This window comes from Lynx canadensis, chromosome A2 (assembly GCF_007474595.2).
Source record: "Lynx canadensis isolate LIC74 chromosome A2, mLynCan4.pri.v2, whole genome shotgun sequence".
Classification (NCBI taxonomy): domain Eukaryota; kingdom Metazoa; phylum Chordata; class Mammalia; order Carnivora; family Felidae; genus Lynx; species Lynx canadensis.
In genome coordinates this window covers 36,699,918-36,721,788 of record NC_044304.2, presented here as the reverse complement: position 1 = coordinate 36,721,788, position 21,871 = coordinate 36,699,918, and the positions used below count along the sequence as shown (strand labels likewise).

At 45.2% G+C, this 21,871-nt stretch overlaps 2 protein-coding genes and 1 long non-coding RNA gene across 3 annotated transcripts; all 3 read right to left on the bottom strand.

Annotated features, from left to right (window-relative positions):
- Positions 1-3,998: 3,998 nt before the first annotated feature.
- LOC115508472 lies at positions 3,999-5,764 on the bottom strand. Its single transcript, XR_003967018.1, has 3 exons — positions 5,607-5,764; positions 5,241-5,459; positions 3,999-4,065 (listed from the first exon to the last, which is right to left on the bottom strand). It is a non-coding gene; the product is annotated as an uncharacterized LOC115508472 (long non-coding RNA).
- A 3,405-nt stretch (positions 5,765-9,169) lies between these two features.
- On the bottom strand, positions 9,170-15,375 carry LOC115508471 (proline-rich receptor-like protein kinase PERK9). Its single transcript, XM_032592337.1, has 6 exons — positions 15,303-15,375; positions 13,710-13,851; positions 12,756-12,832; positions 11,077-11,215; positions 9,998-10,100; positions 9,170-9,503 (listed from the first exon to the last, which is right to left on the bottom strand). The coding sequence occupies exons 1-6, from the start codon at positions 15,348-15,350 to the stop codon at positions 9,494-9,496; spliced, it is 519 nt and encodes a 172-aa protein (XP_032448228.1). The 5' UTR covers positions 15,351-15,375; the 3' UTR covers positions 9,170-9,493.
- Positions 15,376-16,559: 1,184 nt separating this feature from the next.
- LOC116737960 (transport and Golgi organization protein 1 homolog) lies at positions 16,560-17,739 on the bottom strand. Its single transcript, XM_032592516.1, has 4 exons — positions 17,644-17,739; positions 16,897-16,957; positions 16,755-16,790; positions 16,560-16,674 (listed from the first exon to the last, which is right to left on the bottom strand). Exons 1-4 carry the CDS (start codon positions 17,733-17,735, stop codon positions 16,588-16,590), a joined length of 276 nt encoding a protein of 91 aa, XP_032448407.1. The 5' UTR covers positions 17,736-17,739; the 3' UTR covers positions 16,560-16,587.
- Between the last annotated feature and the right edge of the window lie 4,132 nt (positions 17,740-21,871).

The window sequence follows — 21,871 nt, the reverse complement described above, 5'->3', positions numbered from 1 at the left end:
CCTGATGGATAGACCCTGTAACTATTATATAATGTCCTTCTTCATCTCTTGTTACAGCCTTTAATTTAAAGTCTAGTTTGTCTGATATAAGTATGGCTACTCCAGCTTTCTTCTGGTTTCCAGTAGCATGATAAATAGTTCTCCATCCCCTCACTCTGAATCTAAAGGTGTCCTCAGGTCTAAAATGAGTCTCTTGTAGACAGCAAATAGATGGGTCTTGTTTTTTTATCCATTCTGATACCCTATGTCTTTTGGTTGGCGCATTTAATCCATTTACATTCAGTGTTATTATAGAAAGATACGGGTTTAGAGTCATTGTGATGTCTGTATGTTTTATGCTTGTAGTGATGTCTCTGGTACTTTGTCTCACAGGGTCCCCCTTAGGATCTCTTGTAGGGCTGGTTTAGTGGTGACAAATTCCTTCAGTTTTTGTTTGTTTGGGAAGACCTTTATCTCTCCTTCTATTCTAAATGACAGACTTGCTGGATAAAGGATTCTCGGCTGCATATTTTTGCTGTCTAGCACCCTGAAAATCTCGTGCCAATTCTTTCTGGCCTGCCAAGTTTCAAAAGAGAGATCAGTCACGAGTCTTATAGGTCTCCCTTTATATGTGAGGGCACGTTTACCCCTTGCTGCTTTCAGAATTTTCTCTTTATCCTTGTATTTTGCCAGTTTCACTATGATATGTCGTGCAGAAGATCGATTCAAGTTACGTCTGAAGGGAGTTCTCTGTGCCTCTTGGATTTCAATGCCTTTTTCCTTCCCCAGTTCAGGGAAGTTCTCAGCTATTATTTCTTCAAGTACCCCTTCAGCAACTTTCCCTCTCTCTTCCTCCTCTGGAATACCAATTATGCGTATATTATTTCTTTTTAGTGTATCACTTAGTTCTCTAATTTTCCCCTCATACTCCTGGATTTTTTTATCTCTCTTTTTCTCAGCTTCCTCTTTTTCCATAACTTTATCTTCTAGTTCACCTATTCTCTCCTCTGCCTCTTCCATCCGAGCCGTGGTGGTTTGCATTTTGTTTTCCATTTCCTTTAAAGCGTTTTTCAGCTCCTCGTGACTGTTCCTTAGTCCCCTGATGTCTGTAGCAAGAGATTCTCTGCTGTCCTGTATGCTGTTTTCCAGCCCAGCGATTAATTTTATGACTATTATTCTAAATTCACTTTCTGTTATATTATTTAAATCCTTTTTGATCAGCTCATTAGCTGTTGTTATTTCCTGGAGATTCTTCTGAGGGGAATTCTTCCGCTTGGTCATTTTGGATAGTCCCTGGTGTGGTGAGGGCCTGCAGGGCACTTCCCTTGTGCTGTGGTGTATAACTGGAGTTGGTGGGCGGGGCCGCAGTCCGACCTGATGTCTGCCCCCAGCCCACCGCTGGGGCCACAGCCAGACTGGTGTGTGCCTTCTCTTCCCCTCTCCTAGGGGCGGGATTCACTGTGGGGTGGCGTGGCCCGTCTGGGCTACTTGCACACTGCCAGGCTTGTGATGCTGGGGATCTGGCGTATTAGCTGGGGTGGGAAGGCAAGGTGCACGGCGGCAGGGGGGGCAGGCTTAGCTCGCTTCTCCTTAGGTGATCCACTTCAGGAGGGGCCCTGTGGCAGCCGGAGGGAGTCAGATCGCTGCCGGAGGTTTGGCTCCGCAGAAGCACAGAGTTGGGTGTTCGCGCGGAGCGAGCAAGTTCCCTGGCAGGAACCGGTTCCCTTTGGGATTTTGGCTGGGGGATGGGCGGGGGAGATGGCGCTGGCGAGCGCCTTTGTTCCCCGCCAAACTGAGCTCTGTCGTCCGGGGGCTCCACAGCTCACCCTCCCTTTGTCCTCCAGCCTTCCCGCTTTCCGAGCAGAGCTGTTAACTTATGACCTCCCAGACGCTAAGTCGCGCTTGCTGTCGGAACACAGTCCGTCAGGCCCCTCCGCTTTTGCAAGCCGGACTCGGGGGCTCTGCTTGGCCGGCGAGCCGCCCCTCCGCCCCGGCTCCCTCCCGCCAGTCCGTGGAGCGCGCACCGCCTCGCCGCCCTTCCTACCCTCTTCCGTGGGCCTCTCGTCTGCACTTGGGTCCGGTGACTCTGTTTTGCTAATCCTCTGGCGGTTTTCTGGGTTATTTAGGCAGGTGTAGGTGGAATCTAAGTGATCAGCAGGACGCGCGGTGAGCCCAGCGTCCTCCTACGCCGCCATCTTCCCAGAATCCTTCGACTGTCCAACTCTTAACTTCGGATTAGGTCATTATCTTGCAGTTCCTGGGTTCGAGTCCCACATTGGACCCTGTGCTGACAGTGTGGAGCATGCTCAGGATTCTCTCTCTCTCCCATCCCTCTGCCCTCCCTCACTTTTATGTACTCTAAGTAAATGAATAAACATTTAAAAATATATTTACAATTTGTTTTAAATAAAACTGCAGACCAATAGCCTGATGAGTATGTATGCAGAAATTCTCATGAAAATACATTCAAACTAAAGTCAGCAATACATTAATAGAATCATTGACCATAATCAAGTGGGATATACTCCTGGACTGCAAGGGTGGCTCCACATTCACAGATCAATCAACATGATGCCCCACAGTAATAGAAGAAAGGATAAGAACAATTTGATGCTTTCCACAGATGCAGGAAAAGCAGTTGACAAAATGTCACATCCATTCATGACAAAAACCCTCAGCAAAGTAGATTGAGACTCAACCTACCTGCACATAGTAAAGCCCACCTGTGAAAAACCCACAGCTAATCTCATACTCAATGCAGAAACACTGAAAGCTTTTCCTCGAAGGTCAGGAACAAGGCAGGGATGACCCCTCACACCACTATTACTCCACATAGTATTGGAAATCCTAGCCACAGCAATCAGGCAACAAAAAGAAATAAGAGGCACCAAATCGGCAAGGAAGAAGTGGAATGCTCGCTATTTGTAACTGACATGATGCTCTCTATAAAAAACATGAAAGACCCCCATAAAAATTGCTGGAAGTGATACATGAGTTTCACAAGTCACAATATACAGAAATCAATGTACAGAAATCTATTGCGTTTCTAGAGATGAATCATGGATTAACAGAAAGAGAAAGTAAAGAATCAATCCCGTTGACAGGTGCACCAAGTACCACAACATACCAGGAATAAACCCAAGCAAAGAGGTGAAAGACCTATACTCTAAAGGCTATGAAACACTGATGAAAGAAATGGAAGAGGACACAAAGAAATGAGAATATATTTCATGTTCATGGATGAGAAGAACAAATACTGTTAAAATGTCTACACTCCTCAAAACAATCTACACATGTAATGCAATCCCTATCACCCTAACGAAACATTTGTCACAGAACTAGAACAAGTAATCCCCAAATTTGTATGGAATGACGAAAGACCCCAGACAGCCAAAACAAACTTGAAGAAAAGCAAAGCTGGAGACCTCACAATTCCAGACTTGAGGTTATATTACAAACCTGTGTGATGGGAACACTGTACTGGCAAAAAAAAAAAAAAAAAAAAAAAAAAAAAAAAAAAAAAGAAAGAAAGATAGAAAGAAAGAAAAAGAAAAAGAACAAGACGCATAAATCTATAGAATGGAAACCCAGAGATGAATTCACATCTATATGGTCAATTAATCCTCAACAAAGCAGGAAAGAATATCCAATGAAAAAAGAGAGTCTTGGGACACAGGGGTGGCTCAGTCACAGAAGCATCTAATTGTGGATTCAGCTCAGGTCATGATCTCAGCGTTCACCAGTTTGAAACCCGTGTCAGGCTCTGCACTGACAGTGTAGAGCCTTGCATGGGATTCTCTCTCTCCACTTCTCTCTGCCCCTCTTCTGCATGCTCTCTGTCTCTCTCTCAAAAATAAATACATTCACTTAAAAAAAGTCTCAAAATATGTTTTTAGAAAAACTAGACAGCATCTTGCAAAACAAAACAAAACAACAACAGACCACTTTCTTACAACATGCACAAATATAAATCCAACATGGATAAAGACCTACGTGTGAAACCCGAAACCATAAAAATCCCAGAGGGTAACACAGGCAGTATCTTCTTTGACGATGGCTGTACACACGCCTTTGTTGATATATCTCCTGAGGTAAGGGAAACACAAGCAAAAAGAATGGGACTTCATAAAAATTAAAAGCTTCTGTCACCAAGGAAATAATCAGCAAAACTAAAACACAACCTACAGCATGATCATATTTGCAAACGACATCTGATGAAGGGTTAGTGTCCAAAATATATAGAGTTATACACACCCAAAAATTAAGAAATCCAACTGAAAATGGGCAGAGGGCACGAATAGGTATTTTCCCAAAGAAGACATACAGATAGCCAAGACACACATGAAAAGATGCTCAACAATACTGATCTTCAGAGAAATACAATTCAAAAGTACAATGAGATAACTCATCACATCTGTCAGAATGACTAAAATCAATGAATGACGAAACCACATGTGTTGCCAAGGATGTGGGGAAAGAGGAAACCTCTTGCACTGTTGGTAGGAATGCAAACTGGTGCAGCCACTCTGGAAAACATCATGGAGATTCCTCAAAAGATTGAAAACAGAACTACCTTACAATCCAGCAATTTCACTATGTGATATTTACACAGAGAATACAAAAATAATACTTCAAAGGGACACAGCAGCATTTGCTACAACAGCCAAATTACGGAAACTGCCCAAGTTTCCATCAACTGACAAATAAATTGAGATGTAGTATATGGAATGGAATATTATTTAGCTGTAAAACATGAAATCTTGTCATTTGCTATTAGGTGGATGGAGCCAGAGAATGTTATCCTGGGTGAAATAAGCCTGTCAGACAAAGACAAATACCATAGGATTTCACTAACACATGTTAATGAAACAAAACAAAGGGGGCGGGGGTTGGGGGGATTGGGGGAAGGAGACTGTGACAAACAAACAGACTCTTAACTAGGCAACAAACTGAGGGTTTCCACAGTGAGATGGCGGGGGGGGGGGGGGGGGGGGGGGAATGGATGAAACAGGTGATGGGGATTAAGACGTGCACCTGGGATGAGCACCCAGTGACTTGTGGAAGTGTTGCTCTATATTTACACCTGAAACTAATATTACACTCTACTTTACCACCTGGAATTTAAACTAAAATATAACCTAAGGTTAATGACACCTACCTACCAGATTTTTTGTAGTTTTCAATCATTTCACTAGGTTGGAAAAATAACCATGAAAATTTGTAAAAGCATGTAAGATGTGGGGGAGAGTTTGTGCCCTTACCTCGGTCTTTGGTTCCAGCAGGACTCGCAAAGTGGGTCCCAGCTCATTCTTCTAGAAGGTCCTGAGACGAATATTTCATGTATTCACATCCTAACTGAAAGCAGCTCCTGGTCTTCTGAATTTCTGTCAGGATTTCTCCCTGGAAACCAGCCTGAATCTGGAGCAAACCATCCATGGCATCCATGATGTGATGTCGTGAGACCCCTCGATCCACGGGTCCTTTAATAAAATACGTCTTGTTCAAATACTGTCCGGGAAAGTGAGGAATGAAACACGGGAACAGCCCACAAAATGCAAGGGCCTGTGCTGCTGACCGACTGGCCAGTGCCCAGGGAAGCCACCCAGGGCCCTCTCCTCAACACTCACTGCAACAAGGCAGCTTCTCTCTGGCGACTCAGGAGACACCAAGTTGCTGCAAGGCTCCCAAGGTCTCCCCTGGGGAGGGCGGCAGAACCTGCTGGAAACGCAGCTCTGGTCTCTGTCCTCAGGCAGTGGCAGAGGCCCTGAGAGCTCTGGGAGCAACAGAAGCCCTTCCTGCTCTGAGGTGCCCTGGGTCAGAAAAGCCGATGGGGCGCCCTCTGCCGGCCATCACCGTGCATGGAGAGGAGAACGAGAGGTAATTGTGTTTACCTCCAAAATACTTAGGTTAGATAAAGAATTGACACCTTTGAGAGATACCAGCTTCCAGCTCTGGAATGAGTAAGTCCTAGGGCTACAAGGTACAGCCAATGGAATAGAGTCAATCCTGTAATAATAATGTTGCATGCTTTCACATGATAGCTACACTTGTGGTTAAGTACAACATAATTTATAGACATATGGAATGACTACACTTTATGCCTAAAACTAATACAACAAATGTGTGAACAATATTTCAATAAATAATCGCCATCCTTTACACTATTTCTAATTTCTCCTTCTTTGCCATTAAAAAATCATTCCTGGGGCGCCTGGGTGGCTTAGTCAGTTAAGCGTCCAACCTCGACTCAGGTCATGATCTTGCAGTCCATGAGTTTGAGCCCCACGTCAGGCTCTGCCTGACAGCTCAGAGCCTGGAGCCTGCCTCAGATTTGGCGTCTCCCTCTCTCTCCGCCCTCCCCAGCTGGGGCTCTCTCAAAAAAAGAATAAAATAAACATTAAACATTTTTTAAAAATCATTCCTAATTTAGACTCTGTGAAATTCCATTTATCCCACATTCTCTAACATCACCATCTTGATGTTGAGAGCTTCTCTGAAAAGTCACTAATAATATCTTTGATGGACACATGTGACAAGGTCGCATGCAACTTACAGGGAGCTACACATCTGTTATGACTTTACCGTAAGCACCTTGGCTAATATTTCCAAATGATGAAAATGAGCTGGGTCCCAGCTCCTTCTTCTAGAAGGTCCTGAGAGTCAACATTTGGCGGCTTCACTTCCCAACTGAATGCGCCTCCTGTTCCTCTGAATTTGTGTCAGGATTTCTCCCCCGAAACTAGCCTGACCAGGAACAAACCAACCCCAGCCTCTCTGACGTGGCCTCACGGGACCCCATGAAACCACGGATCCTCCAGGGAAATACCGGCAGGGGAAATGAGGAACAAACCAAGGAACAGCCCAGAAAAAGCGAGGGAATGTGCCGCCAACCGACCACCCGCGATTCCGGGGAAGCCACCCAGGCCCTGCCTGCCCCGCCTCGGGACGCAGCCCCACCACCTAGGAGACGCCAAGGGGCTGCGAACCCTCCAGGGTCTCCCCCAGGCCCCGGGGCGGAACCTGCTGGAAACGCAGCTCTGGCTCTTTGCCCACACTCAGAGGCACTGGGTCCTCTGAAGCAAGGAAGCCTTCCCAGCCCGGAAGCGCCCTGGATCAGAAAAGCCTAGTGGGCGCCTTCTCAGGCCAGCACTGCCCACGCAGAGGCCCGGCCCCTCCCTGGGCGTGGTGCGTGCGCGCCCTCTGCCGGCCGCCGTGGGAATTCCTGCAATGCTCAAGGCCATGGCTGCTCAGCTGGAAGTACTGAGAGTGCAGCTGGTCCAGTGAAGCCTGTTCTCCTGATCCGGAAGGGTCTTAGCGAAGGGCTTGCTTGGGACACAAAGAAACCTTTTCCTTCTCCTTTTTACTGAGTGCAGAATGAAACCGAATTTATTGACGTAGTGATATCATGTGTAATGCTTTAAGCAGCATTCGCAGAAATACAGACTGCAAATTGACACCTGCTGACCTACAGGTCATGGTGTTTAGCACCAAAATACTTGGGTAAATAAAAAAGTTGACACCTCTGAGAAAGAGATACAGGATTCCAGCTATGGAGTGAGTAAGCCATTGGGATCCAAGGTACAGCCCATAGAATAGCGTCAATCCTGTAAGAAAGCGTTGCATTCTTTCCCAATATAGCTACCCTTGTATAGGTACCTGGAGAGCGTAATGTATACACACGGAATCACCATGATATATGCCTGAAACTAATACAACATGGTGAGTCTCCCATATTTCAATTAAAAATGACAATATTTTTAATTTCTCCTTCACCATTAAAAATTATTTCTAATTGAGAACATATGAAATTCCATTTATACCACATTCTCTATTGTCACCATCTTGATGTTGAGAGCTTATTTTTCAAGTTGTCAATAATGTCTTTGAGGACACAAATGGGACAAGGTCAGAATGCGCATCTAGAGGGAGCTACACATCTGGTATAAATTTCCTGCCTCTGTATGGGTCATTTCAATGAAAAGTGCTTTATGGACGAAGATGGATGAAATCATTTCCATCAGACTCATAGGTAGATAATTGTGCCTTCAAATAATAATTGCCATCTCTTCATATCAGAGGAAGGCTGGGTGAAGATATAGGTTTCTCTTTTGATGTAAGAGAAGGCTGGGGTGTTTTAAACTGCTCACCTACCATCCAGAATCCAGAGATTAGCAGCCCTCGGCCTTCTGCTCTGTGCAGCCCTGTCCAGGAAATGGCACCACATCTCCTGTGTGCCCCTCTCCCCTGTCATGTTTTAGCTCAGGCCCTGATCACAGTGGATGACAATCCTGTTTAGAGAAGCTGCTCATGCTGACCTTTACTGGAGCACTGCTGTTCCCAGCCACCGCAGGGAAGCATGTGGACAGCCAGATTTTGAGCCCTTGGTGGCCCAGCCATGACCCCAATGTTGCTGGAAGGCTGGTTGCCTCCATAACCTGGGAGGAAGGAGGGCCCAGCAGGAGTCAGGGGCTCTGGGGCAGAATGCATGGGCTTTGAGGACCTGGAAAGAGTCACATGCTTACACCCAACTCCTCCTTGGTGGTGCGGAAGGAATGGGTATCATGTCATTGACATCTGCCCTGCCCGGCCCTCAAAAAGGAAACAGTGGGGGGTGGGGCGACTTGGTGGCTCAGTCACTTAAGTGTCCCACTTTGGCTCAGGTCATGATCTCAGGATTTGTGAGTTTGAGCCCCTCGTCGGGCTCTGTGCTGACAGCTCAGAGCCTGGAGCCTGCTTTGGATTCTGTGTCTCCCTCTCTCTCTGCCCCTCTCTCAATTGTGCTCTGTCTCTCTCTCACTCAAAAATAAACATTGCATCAAAATAAAAGATAAAAACAGAAAACACTGAGAGGAATGTGGGCCATTATAAGACTCATACCCACAACTGCTACCATGAGTCTACCTCAGCTCCCACCTGGATTGGTGCTACCGTGAGGTAGCTGGTACGTGGGGAAATCCACATCATGTGGATTAATGCAGGGTGTCCGCACTGTTCTACCCAAGACACTGCTGACCCCTCATCCATGTCTTGCAATCACGAATCAGCCATGTCCTGGGGGCTGATAGCTGCCCTGCTGATCGCCACACACCACGGTGAGTAGGAAGTGCCACGTGCTTGCGAGGATCTATTGACGAGTGACCACAACTGTCACCAGATCTGGAGGAAGCTTGTGGTCACCACCCCAGAAGGAACCAGCGGGACATGTGCAGTCAATACAATTCAAACAGTCACTTATCTTCTGCCCCTATTACTGTAGATTCTACCTGTTTGTGACTGTGTATACAGGGGTCACACTGTGTACATCAACACAGAATGACCGTAGGTCCTCCTGGAAGCAGATAATGACAGAGATACAGAACTGTGATGGGTTTATTAGGGGAAACGAGGAAAAACAAAATAGAGGGGACAGGAATGGTCAGGGAAAGAATTCAGTCAAATACGCATATCAGGCAACTTTTCTAAATATATCACATCACCACAGCCAGTGGTCACAATTCAGGGTCCTCTTCAAATTTCACATTCTCCTGTAAGGCAAAGAGATTTTGGGTTATTGCAATGGGATCTTGTGTTCTCCTCTATGTATTTTGTCTTCAGCAATATATCTGTGGCCTTGGATGAACACTTAATTGTGTGGCTGCATCTGTGTGTCTAACTCTAACGGATTATGACTGTCTTCAAATCTTAGATATAGATCCCTGAATGTACACACTATCACAGTTATCTTTTTCTTTTTCGCAAAGTAGGACCTGAATTTTAAAAGAAAAATCACAGGGGTCTTTGCCCTATTTTTTGAAACAGGGATTGCCAACCTCTCAGCCTCAGGCATTACACTCTTAGTTTCATGAAATTGAAAGAACATCTGTTGATGACCTTCTGTGTGGAGATACATTCATTTCCACCCTGAGAAGGGTGAGTGTCCACTCATCCCATACATTTTACAAATTCCTTAAGTGCTTCTCACCTCTTCATCGTAGTGACCTCAGAAATCAACATTGTCCCTGTTTCTCAGATTACAAACCTGAGGCTCTGAGATGACCGCCGAGAGCTGGTGTTAGAGCTGACACAGCAGGAACACAGGCAAAACCTCAGGAGATTGCGAGGGAACTTTCGGAGACGCAAACCTGCAGGCAGGGTGGTGACAGCAGACGCAGGGGTGTGGTGACCAGAGTTCAGCAGGGGCGGCTCCTCCTCACCCCTGAGTTCCCCACCAAGAGTCTGACTCAGGCTGAAGGCCAAGGAAGCGGCACAGCTGATCTACAACCTGCCTTCACATTTAGTCTCACTGAGACACACAAACTTAGGCAGACAAGCGTTTCCTAAGACTAAGTTTAATTTCCCAAGTCTCCCAGAACATTCTTCATACGTGTCCAGACCCTTCAGAAGACCAAGGGAAACAACAAACTTTATTTAGATTATCAACTAGGTGCACTGTGGTAACGCTGACATTTCAGAGATGATGACTGCATTCTACATTGTGGTTGAACCCGTGCAGCAGTTCTTTGCAGACTTCACACTGTCCTCATGCTCCCTTCCCAGATTGTGGGCCCTGCCAGAAATGGCCTCCAAGTCCATCCTACTGACCCCAACGCCCTCCCCTCTGCACCTCCTCAAACTCTGCTTACTGTGCTCAACTTCCCTTCTATTCCTGCGTGATTCAAGTTTCCCCCATTTTTGCACGGGATCCTTCAATGGTACTTCCACTATGGTGACCACAAGGTCTGTGTCATATAATGCATGTGCCCCCTTTCAGACGGGACACCTGAGGCACCTACACTTAGGGGTGCATCTCATCCTTCACGGAGCTCAAAACATTGTGTCTGTCAGACAGGCACCAGTGCTCCTGATACGTCTGCCTTTGTGTAAAAATCCTCTTTCTTTTTGACAAGAGACACCTACAGCTGACCTCATTACAGGGAAATGACACAGCCCATTATAAACTATGTCCTGAGAAACTTGAGATATGTGACACTGTCCTCAGGCAGGTTTGCAGTTGAATTGCCAAGCCCTCACAAGCATCCCTACATCATTCCCACCAAGTCTTTCACCAAGAAGACGAATACGCTTTATCAGTCACTCATCCAGTTCAGGTCATCTTACCAAATTTAGTACGTGGAGGAGCTGGTGGAGGAGGCGGAGGTGGCCCATAGCCCGTGACTGGTGGTGAAGGGTGGTCCATGGGGGACAGCCTGCAAGGCGATCCTGGGGAAGGACCAGGCCCTCTTGCATTCATAATGGCCTGCCGAACAGAAATGAAAGCTATGTTCATAGGACAGAGCAAAGCACCAACACCAGCAAAAAGTGGCAACCCAAAGAAGCAGTGCTCATCTCCTGCCAGCTTCCCCACCACCAGGTTCCAAGAGGGCAGCATCAGCGCCAAAATCTCTACCCATACTTTGGGTTCCACTTATAGCTTTGGGGGTGGGGAACGGATGCTATGGGGACAAACCAGTGTTCCCACATGTGTGCAAATGTAGAACAGCAAGCTCTTGTCCGAGAGGATTTACGGAATGAGTACCAAATTAATAAAATAGCATATTCCTGATAGGAAGGCATTTAAGTCCAGAATCGCCTTCCACCCCGTATCCGCCTCCACCACAGAGGCTGCTTATCTGTATGTGAAGAACTACAGATTGAGAAGGAATGACAATCCCAGGCTCCACACATGGAATCATAGCCCTCGTGGCTCAAAGCTCTGCCTCTAAGCCCCCGCCTGTGCCCGATCTGCTTCTCTCCCGACAATGAGGTCTTCTCCTCTCTGCAAGTGCTATCCATGGGCACAGAGACATGTTGGGGGATGGGGATCCTGAGGTCATGCAGAGAACCTCGAAAAGCATGTTCTTAGAGAAACATGTTACCTACACATGTTAGGTAGGCTTAGCTAATTTATTTTCTTTCAGGGGTACTTCTCAGTTAAATACAGTACAACTCGCAGGGTACTTTTGTTCTCTGAAAAGATAAGCTGAAATTCTAAATAACAGAATTAACACAAATACACTTTCGTTTCTGCTGTACATCTCCATGTTTCACCTGTAACAGTGACACAGGACACAAGAGAACGTGCTCATGTGAACACAAAGGACACAGTGGAGAATCACAATGCAGGTAATTACGGATTGTCTCTCTTCACCACCCATGTAGCAATGCGTGTTTTCTAGGACAAATATGTCACCTCTCGTAGTTCAGAATATGTATACCCAGGGCACACCTGAAGAGATTCCAGACAGCACATTTACAAAAAAAAAAAAAAAAAAAAAAGGCTGAATGTTGACGGGTATTAAATTTACTTTGTCTCAGACCACTCTAAATGACACATACAAAAATATAAGTTGGAGTGAAGGCAGTTTGCATTTTCAAAACATAAGGATAACTGCCGATTTTCTGAACACATTAATCCCCTAGAAAGAAACAGAACAGGAAGAAACAGCAAGAGCAATGATTCCACACTGAGGAGGTCCAGAAAAAATAAGTCATGCCAAAAGACTTCCAGGTGGAGTGTGGTCTCTTCCGCCCTGGGTTATTTCCAGGTACTTACCAGAAAAGCCCTTGGGTGCTCAGCCCTAGGCACGATTGGTTCTAAACCCTCCACAAGGAGTTGAGAGGCAGAAAATAGAGAACCCCACAGACACTTCGGTTTAGGTTGTGCATTTGGAAAATGAGAAAAACAAGCAGACATATCATACAATACACAAAACAGACACAAAGCCAGGAGAGAGCACCGAACAGAAAAAGGAGGGTTTTGCCAAAGAGTTACAACTGAAAATATCCACAGCATTTACCTTGTCCTCCGTGATCCTTTTGGTAGAGTCAGTGTTGTTGTTACTCACAGGAGCAACATGTGGATCTGAAAAAGGCCCTAGAAGGGATGGAGGTTTATTCTGCTTTGAGTAGACTGTGTAGAGATTAAAAAACAAACAAACAAAAACACAAAAACAAACAAAACAAAAACCCCAATAAACAAAAACCACTCTCCTCATTCCTCAAGCAACTTAAACTCTTTGGCCCAGTCAGATCCCAAATCACATGCACAGGGTATCCCACATGCTTCAGGTGATCCCAAGGTAAAGGGAGAGCCATTCTTTAAACTCTGATGAAGACCCATAAAAGCCCTGGTTCAGGTGTTTTCATAACTCCTCAAACAACTGTGGATGACTGGGGGCTCAACTGGATGGATATACGTTAGGCTGCGCCTCATGCCTCCCACCGCCCAGCACATGGACTGTGTATGGCACACATCGGCTGAAGCGCTACGCCTGCTTTCCTGCATACAGCCCCATTCCATCTCCACAAGAGACACCTGTACCAACACAAAGTGGGGGAAATGACCCAAGGATGATAAGTCAATCATGAGAAACTCAAGGAATGTGGTGATGATGGCAGGCATTTTCCTTGCGTTGCAATGGTCTGCGGTACCACCTCTGCACCTTGTACAAGACTCAACAACGGGGCGCCTGGGTGGCTCAGTCGGTTAAGCATCCGACTCCGGCTCAGGTCATGATCTCACAGTGCGTGACTTCCAGCCCCACGTCGGGCTCTGTGTTGACAGCTCAGAGCCTGGAACCTGCTTCAGATTCTGTGTCTCCCTCTCTCTGACCCTCCCCCATTCATGCTCTGTCTCTGTCTGTCTCAAAAATAAATAAACATTAATAATTTTCTTTAAAAAAGACTCAACAACAACAACAATTAGATGAAGGTTCTTAGCAAGCCAACTCATACTGCCCAGATCATCTTACCAAGTGGTGCAGGTGGAGGGGTTCGGGATGGTCCCGAACCTGGCACAGGAGGTGGATGTGCCCAGATCAAAGGGTGGCCTCTATAGTGGGGTGGGCAGAATCTTCCAGTTGATGGAGGAGGTCGCCACGGATCCACACTGCCCTGCAGAACAGAAGTGACAGCTATGTGCAGATGCCACACAAGAGAACCAATCCCCAAAGCAGCTGAAACCCATAGAAGTACGGGTCAGCACCTGCCCCCTTCTCTGCCACCAGGATCCAAGAGAGTAGCATCAGTACCTGAAAACTCTGTCCCTGCCACTGGGTACCACCTACAGCTTAGGCAACTAACCGCAGGCGGTTAAACTACTGTCACCACATGTCCCTGCCCAGGTCTGAGAATTTGGAACCAAATGATCCCATCTTACAGGATTAAATAAGTAATTCCAAACTAATGAAGCAGCATATTCCAGACAGGCGGACATCCATGTGCAGGATCACTTTGCATCCCTCCATTACAGTGACGGCAAAAGCTCTGTTTTTGGCTTATTCCAAACACAGAAAAATGGACTGCAAATACACAGCTCATTCTCTGCACATGAAATCACAGCTTCTCTTGGGGACAAGTTCTGCCTGCCGGCCCCACACTTGGCCCCCTCTGCTTCCCTCGCTGAGAAAGAGGTCTTCCTACTTTCTGCAAGTGCTGTCAAAGGCCAAGAAACCACTCGGGAGTTGGGGATGCCTGGAGTCTTGTAGGGGACCTGAGGAAATGTTTGCTGTGAGGAACATATTACACCTCAATGAGTACTAGGCCCCCAAGTGTTTACCCGAATTCATAAGGAATTCTGGTTTTGTGTACACTACAAGACACAGAGTGATACATCCTATGGGAAAAAAGAGGCAGACATTCAGGAAACAGAATTAATGCAAATGTGTTTTGACTTTGGTATACATTTCCAGGGATGTGTCATGAGCGATGGTATCAGCTCTAACACTGACTGGAGACACAAGAGAACCTGCTCATATGAATAAAACTGAAGGACCTTGTGTTCAGAATACTTTCACCTAAGATACTGCTTGAAAGGATTCCAAACAGTTCATTTACCCATGAAGACGTGAAGGTGGTGAGTTATGACAATGACTTGGTCTAAAACCATCGTAAATTGTACAAGGCACAGAATATAAAGATGGAGGGAAGTCTTTTCACGTTTACAACTAATAGACAGTCTTCACACATGAATAGTGTGACCAGAAAGAGGAAAATAACAACAACACTGATCCCACAGAGAGGTAGTGTGTTAGGAGTCAACAAGCTTAGAGACTTTGCTATAGAGTGCAGTGTATCTTCCTGTTGTTGTTATTTTGAACACAAGGGAAAAGCCATAAGGTGGCCAACTTCTAAGTTCCTTTGGCTACTAAGCTGACCAGAAAAAAGATGACAGGCTGAAAAGAAAGCAGCCTGTAGACTCTTGGGTTAAGGCTGCGCATTTGGAAAATATAAACAGGCAGACATATCACACAACACACAAAACAGGAATAAGGCCGCAGAGCATGCTGTTCCGCAAATGAGGGTTTCCTGACAGACTTACAACTGAAAATGGCCCCAGCATTTACCTTGTCCTTCTCGGCATTGTTGGTAGACTGCTTGTAGTTGTGACTCATGGGAGTGACACCAGCTTCGGCTAAAGGCTCTAAAAGGGATAGAGGTTTACTCTGATTTTAGTAGACTGTGCAGAATTCACACAAACACCACATTTTGTGTCGTGTTAAACTCTTGCCCACACTCAGGACCAGGAGGAGAGGCAGAGAGTAACCCACAAGCCTCAGTTGACCCCAGTGATAAGGGGGAGATCTATCCCATCATATATTAATGAAGAAACCATAGGGTCCTGGCTCATGTTCTTCATAATTAGTCAAATAACTTTCAAGAGGGCAGGTCAAAGAGAAATCAGGAAATCGTCACCAAAACAGCCATTTCTCAATACACATGAGGGGTAATAACTCAGCATCTCATTTCAGATAAAAATTAAAATGAGAGCGTCAGTTGGTGGATAACATCAAAAAACCCTCCACAGAAGAGCATGGGTGTGTTTCTTCTGACGCGAGGCAAATTGTTCAGTCTTTCAGCTTATCTATAAGCTGCCTTCCACATGAGAGCCGGTATTATGTAACTATTTCTGAATGGAACTGAACTTGACTGATATTATATTAATGAGTAAAGGAAAACTATGGATGTTTAGCAGTGAAGCCGCAGAGTTGCACTGATAACATCAGAGGGCGAAGCTATTTGGAGCTTGGATTCAGGAATGTAGGTCTACAGTTCACAACAATAAAAATAAAGGAACATTAAAAATAGTCAATAAATGACCTTCTCCTCAAGTAAACTAAAGTCTTCACATTGAGTCCGGGTGGGAAGAAGGATGAGGCCCCTGTCCTCTCATCCTTTCCAGGCTCTTCAGACAGGGGGATGCTAGAGGAGGTGGGAGGGTCACAGTCAGAGGAGGAGCATGAGCTCCAACAGTCCCAGGGACAAGTGCCTCACTGCTTGCAGTACCAGAGGAGAACACCCTTCTGTCACCCCTTCAGACCACCTGCTGTCCTTAGTGTTTGCGGTTCTGTCCAGGACACATGATGATCACCCACAGGAAAAGGCTTTGCCGCAGAAATTAGGCTGCTGCACATCACCACGTGCTCCTTGCCTCTCCTCGGAGGGTTCTGCGTCTCTGGACCTCCAGGCATTGGTCTCCACCTCCTGTATCCCTCAAGCAGCCTCTTTCCTTCCATCCAATCCAGTCTTGGATACAGAAAAAGAATGGACTTCTATAAGAGTTGCAATGCCACGTCCTCTGACTAGACACTAAACGGCACCGCTGTCATCCCTCAAAACACCCATAAAAACTCATGTCACGCTCCCACACCTGTGTTTCAAGCGGGCGACCTCCCGGCTCTGTTCCGCCATTCTCGTCTCCCTGATCTGAGTCTTGATCTAGGGGAGAAAAACACATCCACCTTCAGTCGTGCCAGACTGGGCACCAAAGAGAGAGGAGGAAAAAGGAAAACACTTACCCAGTTGTCCTCAGCATTACGCTCATAAACTGCGACCTGAAAAAGCAACAATGAAAAGTCCGTGTTTAGGAATTCCAAGGGCCACTACACTCAACCACATGAGGTACTAAGGGTTCAATATGTCAGGCAGAACTCACGTTACCTGGTGTGTGAAGGTGAGTTCTGCCTTCTGCAGTTGTTCTCGTGTTTGTTCAATTTGCTGTCTGTGAGATACAATTGTTTTTGTCAAATAAGGCCTAATATTAGGTAGGATTATAAATAATCTGCTCATGTTCCCGTCATCCTCATATCTTTCCCCAATACAATTTATCCTTTCACATGAAACACTTTTCACACAATTATAAATGTACAGAACCAAAGCTATTGTTCCATCCTCTCCTTACTCATTATTCCATGCCCGTAGGGTGCAGAGGTCATAGAATTCTTTTCCATTTGCAATCTTGCCCTAATTCATCATGTGACAAGTGGCTTTCATCATAAAGCCAACATAAAGTTCTATTCTCCTTTAACTTGTGTACTCACCAGGTTTCCTAGGGTTGCAAAGACCAGGACCATCAGATGGTACTACCTTGTTGATGGATATGATTTCATCCTATGACACACTGCTTTCCTATAGATTATGACAACTGACACCACCCCTCAGGAACGTTGGCATGGATGAAGTTTCTACAGGGGCAGGTCAATGCTGGAGACCCAGAAATGTTTAGTAACTTAATTGTTTTATTCTTTCTAATACTTATCTTTTCCTATCTGTTAATTCTGTACGGATATGTCCTCTGAATTTGTGTTTGTATTACTATATTCATGGAGCCTACCCATTGTACAAAGGTTAGAACTAAGAAACGAACAGGGGTTTCATGAGCCGCTGCTAATTAGTATCTGAACTCACTTGCACTTGTGTATGTCCCTTGTAGCTATTTTCAGATTTTCCTCTGCAGTTGCCATCTGATTCTTCATTGCCACTAGTTCACAGTTTGTCATATCCAGATTCCTAAGATGGGAAAGATATATACATAGTCCAGTAGCCAAGGTCCAGAAATTCTGCCTTTTTCCTTCTCAGCTCTCTTAAAGCCTAGATTCAAATATCCCTATCCCCTCCCCCAACGATGCACAGACTGACAACACAGTCAGAGAAATGAAGACCCCATTTAATGTTAAAGAAAATTCAACCTCCGTCTGCTGCCACGTCGCCTACAATCAGAGCCGCCTTTCTAGTTCTCTGCTTCTACTCCTTCATCGTCAAGTCATCAAATAACATTGCACCTTGTGCCTTCCCAGAGTTGGTCTTTTGTTTGAGATGGAGAAGGCCTGTTTCAGGTCAGTGTGAAAACCTGTGCCTGACCAACTGTACCCATTAGGATGAGGCAGGGGATCATCATTGCCTTACACCTCCATGGGGCAGTGCACTGAATCTCAGTCCAGAAGTTGTACCCTGACACAGACACTGAGTATGAAAGACAGCCTTCCAGGATATGGCTTCACCAGCATTGCAAATCACTCCCATACACCACTAAGGTTCAGGAGTGCAACCCCTGCCCACTCTTTCAAAGATCCTGGTGGAGGGAAAGGCCAATCTTAGAGTGGCAATATATGTTGAAATATAACATGGTGTGAACTGTCCCACAGTCAGGCTGTTATCTTCAGGAAACAGATTTCAGATGGAAAGCTATCAACTTCATGGAGTCAGTCTACTTTAACAAGACTCAGTTCATTGACAGTGAAGGCAACAGAGGGAAATGCTTAGAAAGGCTGGTTTGCTGTGTTGCCCTCAGACTATTTTGTCCATGGTGTTGCTTTAAAGGGTTTCAACTTGGCACCGGATGTACTCAAGAATCACATGCGAAACTGAAAGACTGTTAGTAGTGGACACAAAAGCACTAGACAGAGAAAGGTACATGCATTTCCTTCTGGCCTCTCAGGTAGTCCTTCAGCAAATGTTTTCTGGGGTGGCTGTAATGTAGAGGCTCTGTTGTAAGGGGGTGAAGATAGAAAGGTGGTCAGGGTGCTCTACCTGCTCCCACAAAGAGCTTACAAATTAACAAAAACAACATGCCAGTGAGACAGAGCAGGCTCCACCCCGGGTGTGGAAAGGACTAACAGAAGCTGAGTCTCCAGGGAAGACAAGGAAGCATTTCCTTTTCAATGTGAATGAGGGGCTCTAAAGGCCCTCCTCCTGAGAACAAAAGGAAATACTGGACCAAAGAAGAAACACGCACCTGGTGCACCAAATTTCTAATGAACCCATGAAGACACACTTCATACGAGTCTCACTTGCAGACTGGATGAAGAGATGCAGTACTGATGCCATCCCAACCCACAGTCTAGAAAGAAACTCCCATGGTTTCTGCAGCAAGATAAGTCAATGTTTTCCCTAAATATTTTTGACCCAAGTCTGGTGCTGAACAAAGATCACCTAATTCCCGGCTGATAAGACAATGGGATGGGATTGAAACCTATAGGCCAATGTAAATGGATCCAGAGGGGATCCTGTTATCAGTGTGCTTCATGCCAGTATCTTCCCTCTTCTACCCCAAGTACATGACACAAGAATGTGTGACAAGCACTAAGGACAGAAAGGAAAATGCAGGTTATAGGAAGCAAGGTAGGAAGGGCAGGCACAATTCTCCTGAATGCATTTGGCAAAAATACTCTGGATCCAATTCTAGAAGAAATATATTTATCTATAGCGGCCACCACATTCATTCATACAACAGTACTCGGGACCATTATCACATGAACGTCTTACTTTGCTGTAGCCATTTTTCTTTCTTCATAGAATTTATCAAGGACGTCTCCTCTCTCCTTCAGCCTTTTGGCTGTTTCTTCCCTGATTGCTTTAATAGAACTCAAAGTATTAGAAATGTCGTCCAGGGACTTTTTCCATGCTGTAAAAAAAATGGTTATTTTGTGCATGTGCATATGACCTGAGACTTGGTTTTGGGGTGAGGAAAAGGGCAACTAGTGTGAAGGCAAGAAGGCATTCTTTCCCTTCCCAATGCAAAGTCATTGCCACCATATGGGATTTCTCCCCAACAGACAACATACCTTCCAGTGCACATTTATGGGACCTCCAGGCTCTCAGTTCCTCCAATTGACCGTTTGCATCTTCTGACTTTAGGACAGATATGAGAAAATACATTCAAGAAATAATGATCGCACAACAATGTGAGTGCAACAGGACTGTGCATGGCAACAAAGAAAGGTCCTGGGGCATAAATACAACAAGGAGAAGGCAAAGAACATGGAAAATAGTTCCAGTCAAAGGGCTCACAAATGGCTTTCTTAGGAGAATATTCCTCTATGCACACTGAACATTGTTGAGCATTAAGAGAAGAAGGCAGTATACAATTTGCTATTGCCCTTCATCTCTCAACTATCTTGGGGGATTTTCTCCATATCTTGGAGGGCAGGTCTGAATGATGTGGTAATGACCTAGTTGTGAAAATAAAAGATACTTCCTAGTCCTTGAAATAGCAAACTCCTCATGGTGGTCCTAGTGAAATGCCAGCTGTGCAGATGGAGGTTTGTCTCCCAGAGGCCCACTCTCTACTATGGTAAACAGCAAGCGAATATGCTATGCTCACCTCACCCAATGCACAAAAAGCCTCCAAAGTCAAATTACAGTAAAAGCAGCCAACTCTTAGCACTTCCTGATTCTTGACATTCCTCTCTCTCTCTCTTTCTGATTGCAAGGTAACATGTGCACTTTGAAGGGTGTCATTTAAAATGTTATTGAAGTGCTCAACTTTTGTGATGTCCTCCTTCAACAGAACATGTTGAATGAGTCATAACAATTCCTTAATTTTACTTGTGTTTTTAGAACGCAATCCAGGCAAAGAAAGGATTCTTACTTTCAACTTAAGAGCTTCAGCAGAGTGAATGTTACTTTCTCTCTTAGCTTCTTGAAGATGTATCTTTAATTCATTGATGTATATACAAAACATATGAAAAAGGAATCAGAATTCAAAAATAGCATCGTGGTAGATAAGCCTATGTCTGATGTGTGACTCCTTTCACAAATAAAAAGGTAGTTTTTTATTACATTTGTGAAGCTTGTCTTGAATTGGAAGTATTTACAGAACCCATGAAATAGGTCAGTAGGATGAACTACAAGAGGTAAAACTAATCAAAATGAAGTCACAAGAAATATTTGAAAGGGCAACGCTACCTTCTGTTCCCACATGGATATTGCTTCAGCCAGCTCTGTGTTTTCTTTCTCCAACGTGTTGATCTTTGCAGTTTTTTGCTGTAAATTAACTAAAAGGGGATAAAACAATTTTTAAGGTTGTTACCAAACCAGTGACATCGAATAATCCCACTGTATTAGCAGCACAGACACATGATCTGACACATGGGTGTAACTAACTTTTTAGCTTTCTCATTGCGCCTGAAGAAAGCAAGTTTCAGCCGCATTTTAAACCCAAGAAACCTCATTTCACTGACATTCCTACACGTGTAAGCTCTAGAACACCGACTCCTCTAACAGACACAAAGTGCAAACTCCTCTTACATTGGCCCAATGTGAGAGCTCTCATGCCCTGAGGTCACTCTTCTCATCACCACCACCGCTGCATTTACAGTGATGAACACCAACCAGTCTTTGAGGGTTTGTTAAGTGTCAGGTAGCCACCTTGCCTCTCAACAGACAGCACCACAGAATCACCACAGTCCATGGGGTCCGTGCAGAATAGATTGCCCCCCATTTGCATCAAGTTCAGTTTTCCCCTGGCATGAATGGCTCCCTCCACCTCAGACTCAAAACCTTGGTTTAACCCTCTCCTGTGACACACACCCTGCCTGGCAATACCTGGCTTCTTCTCTAAGCTTAGGCTTCTTGACAGACTCAAAGAGGGTTTTCTCATCTTCACATTTTACCAAAAGCCAGGTCATGGCAAAGTACTCACTCCACACCTCAGGCTCATATCATCACTTCTGTCCTAATCATTTCTATGCAAAATTACACTCATTCTGTTTTCCTTCCTCCTGTGATGTTTTCCTCCCCTGGTCTCTTGTCTTAAGAGAGGCAAATCCCTCCACATTGTCACTTAGCCTCTAACAGGGAAGAGAAAGATTTTCAAGAGTTAACAAGTCAATTAGACACCAGAAGTCACCATATT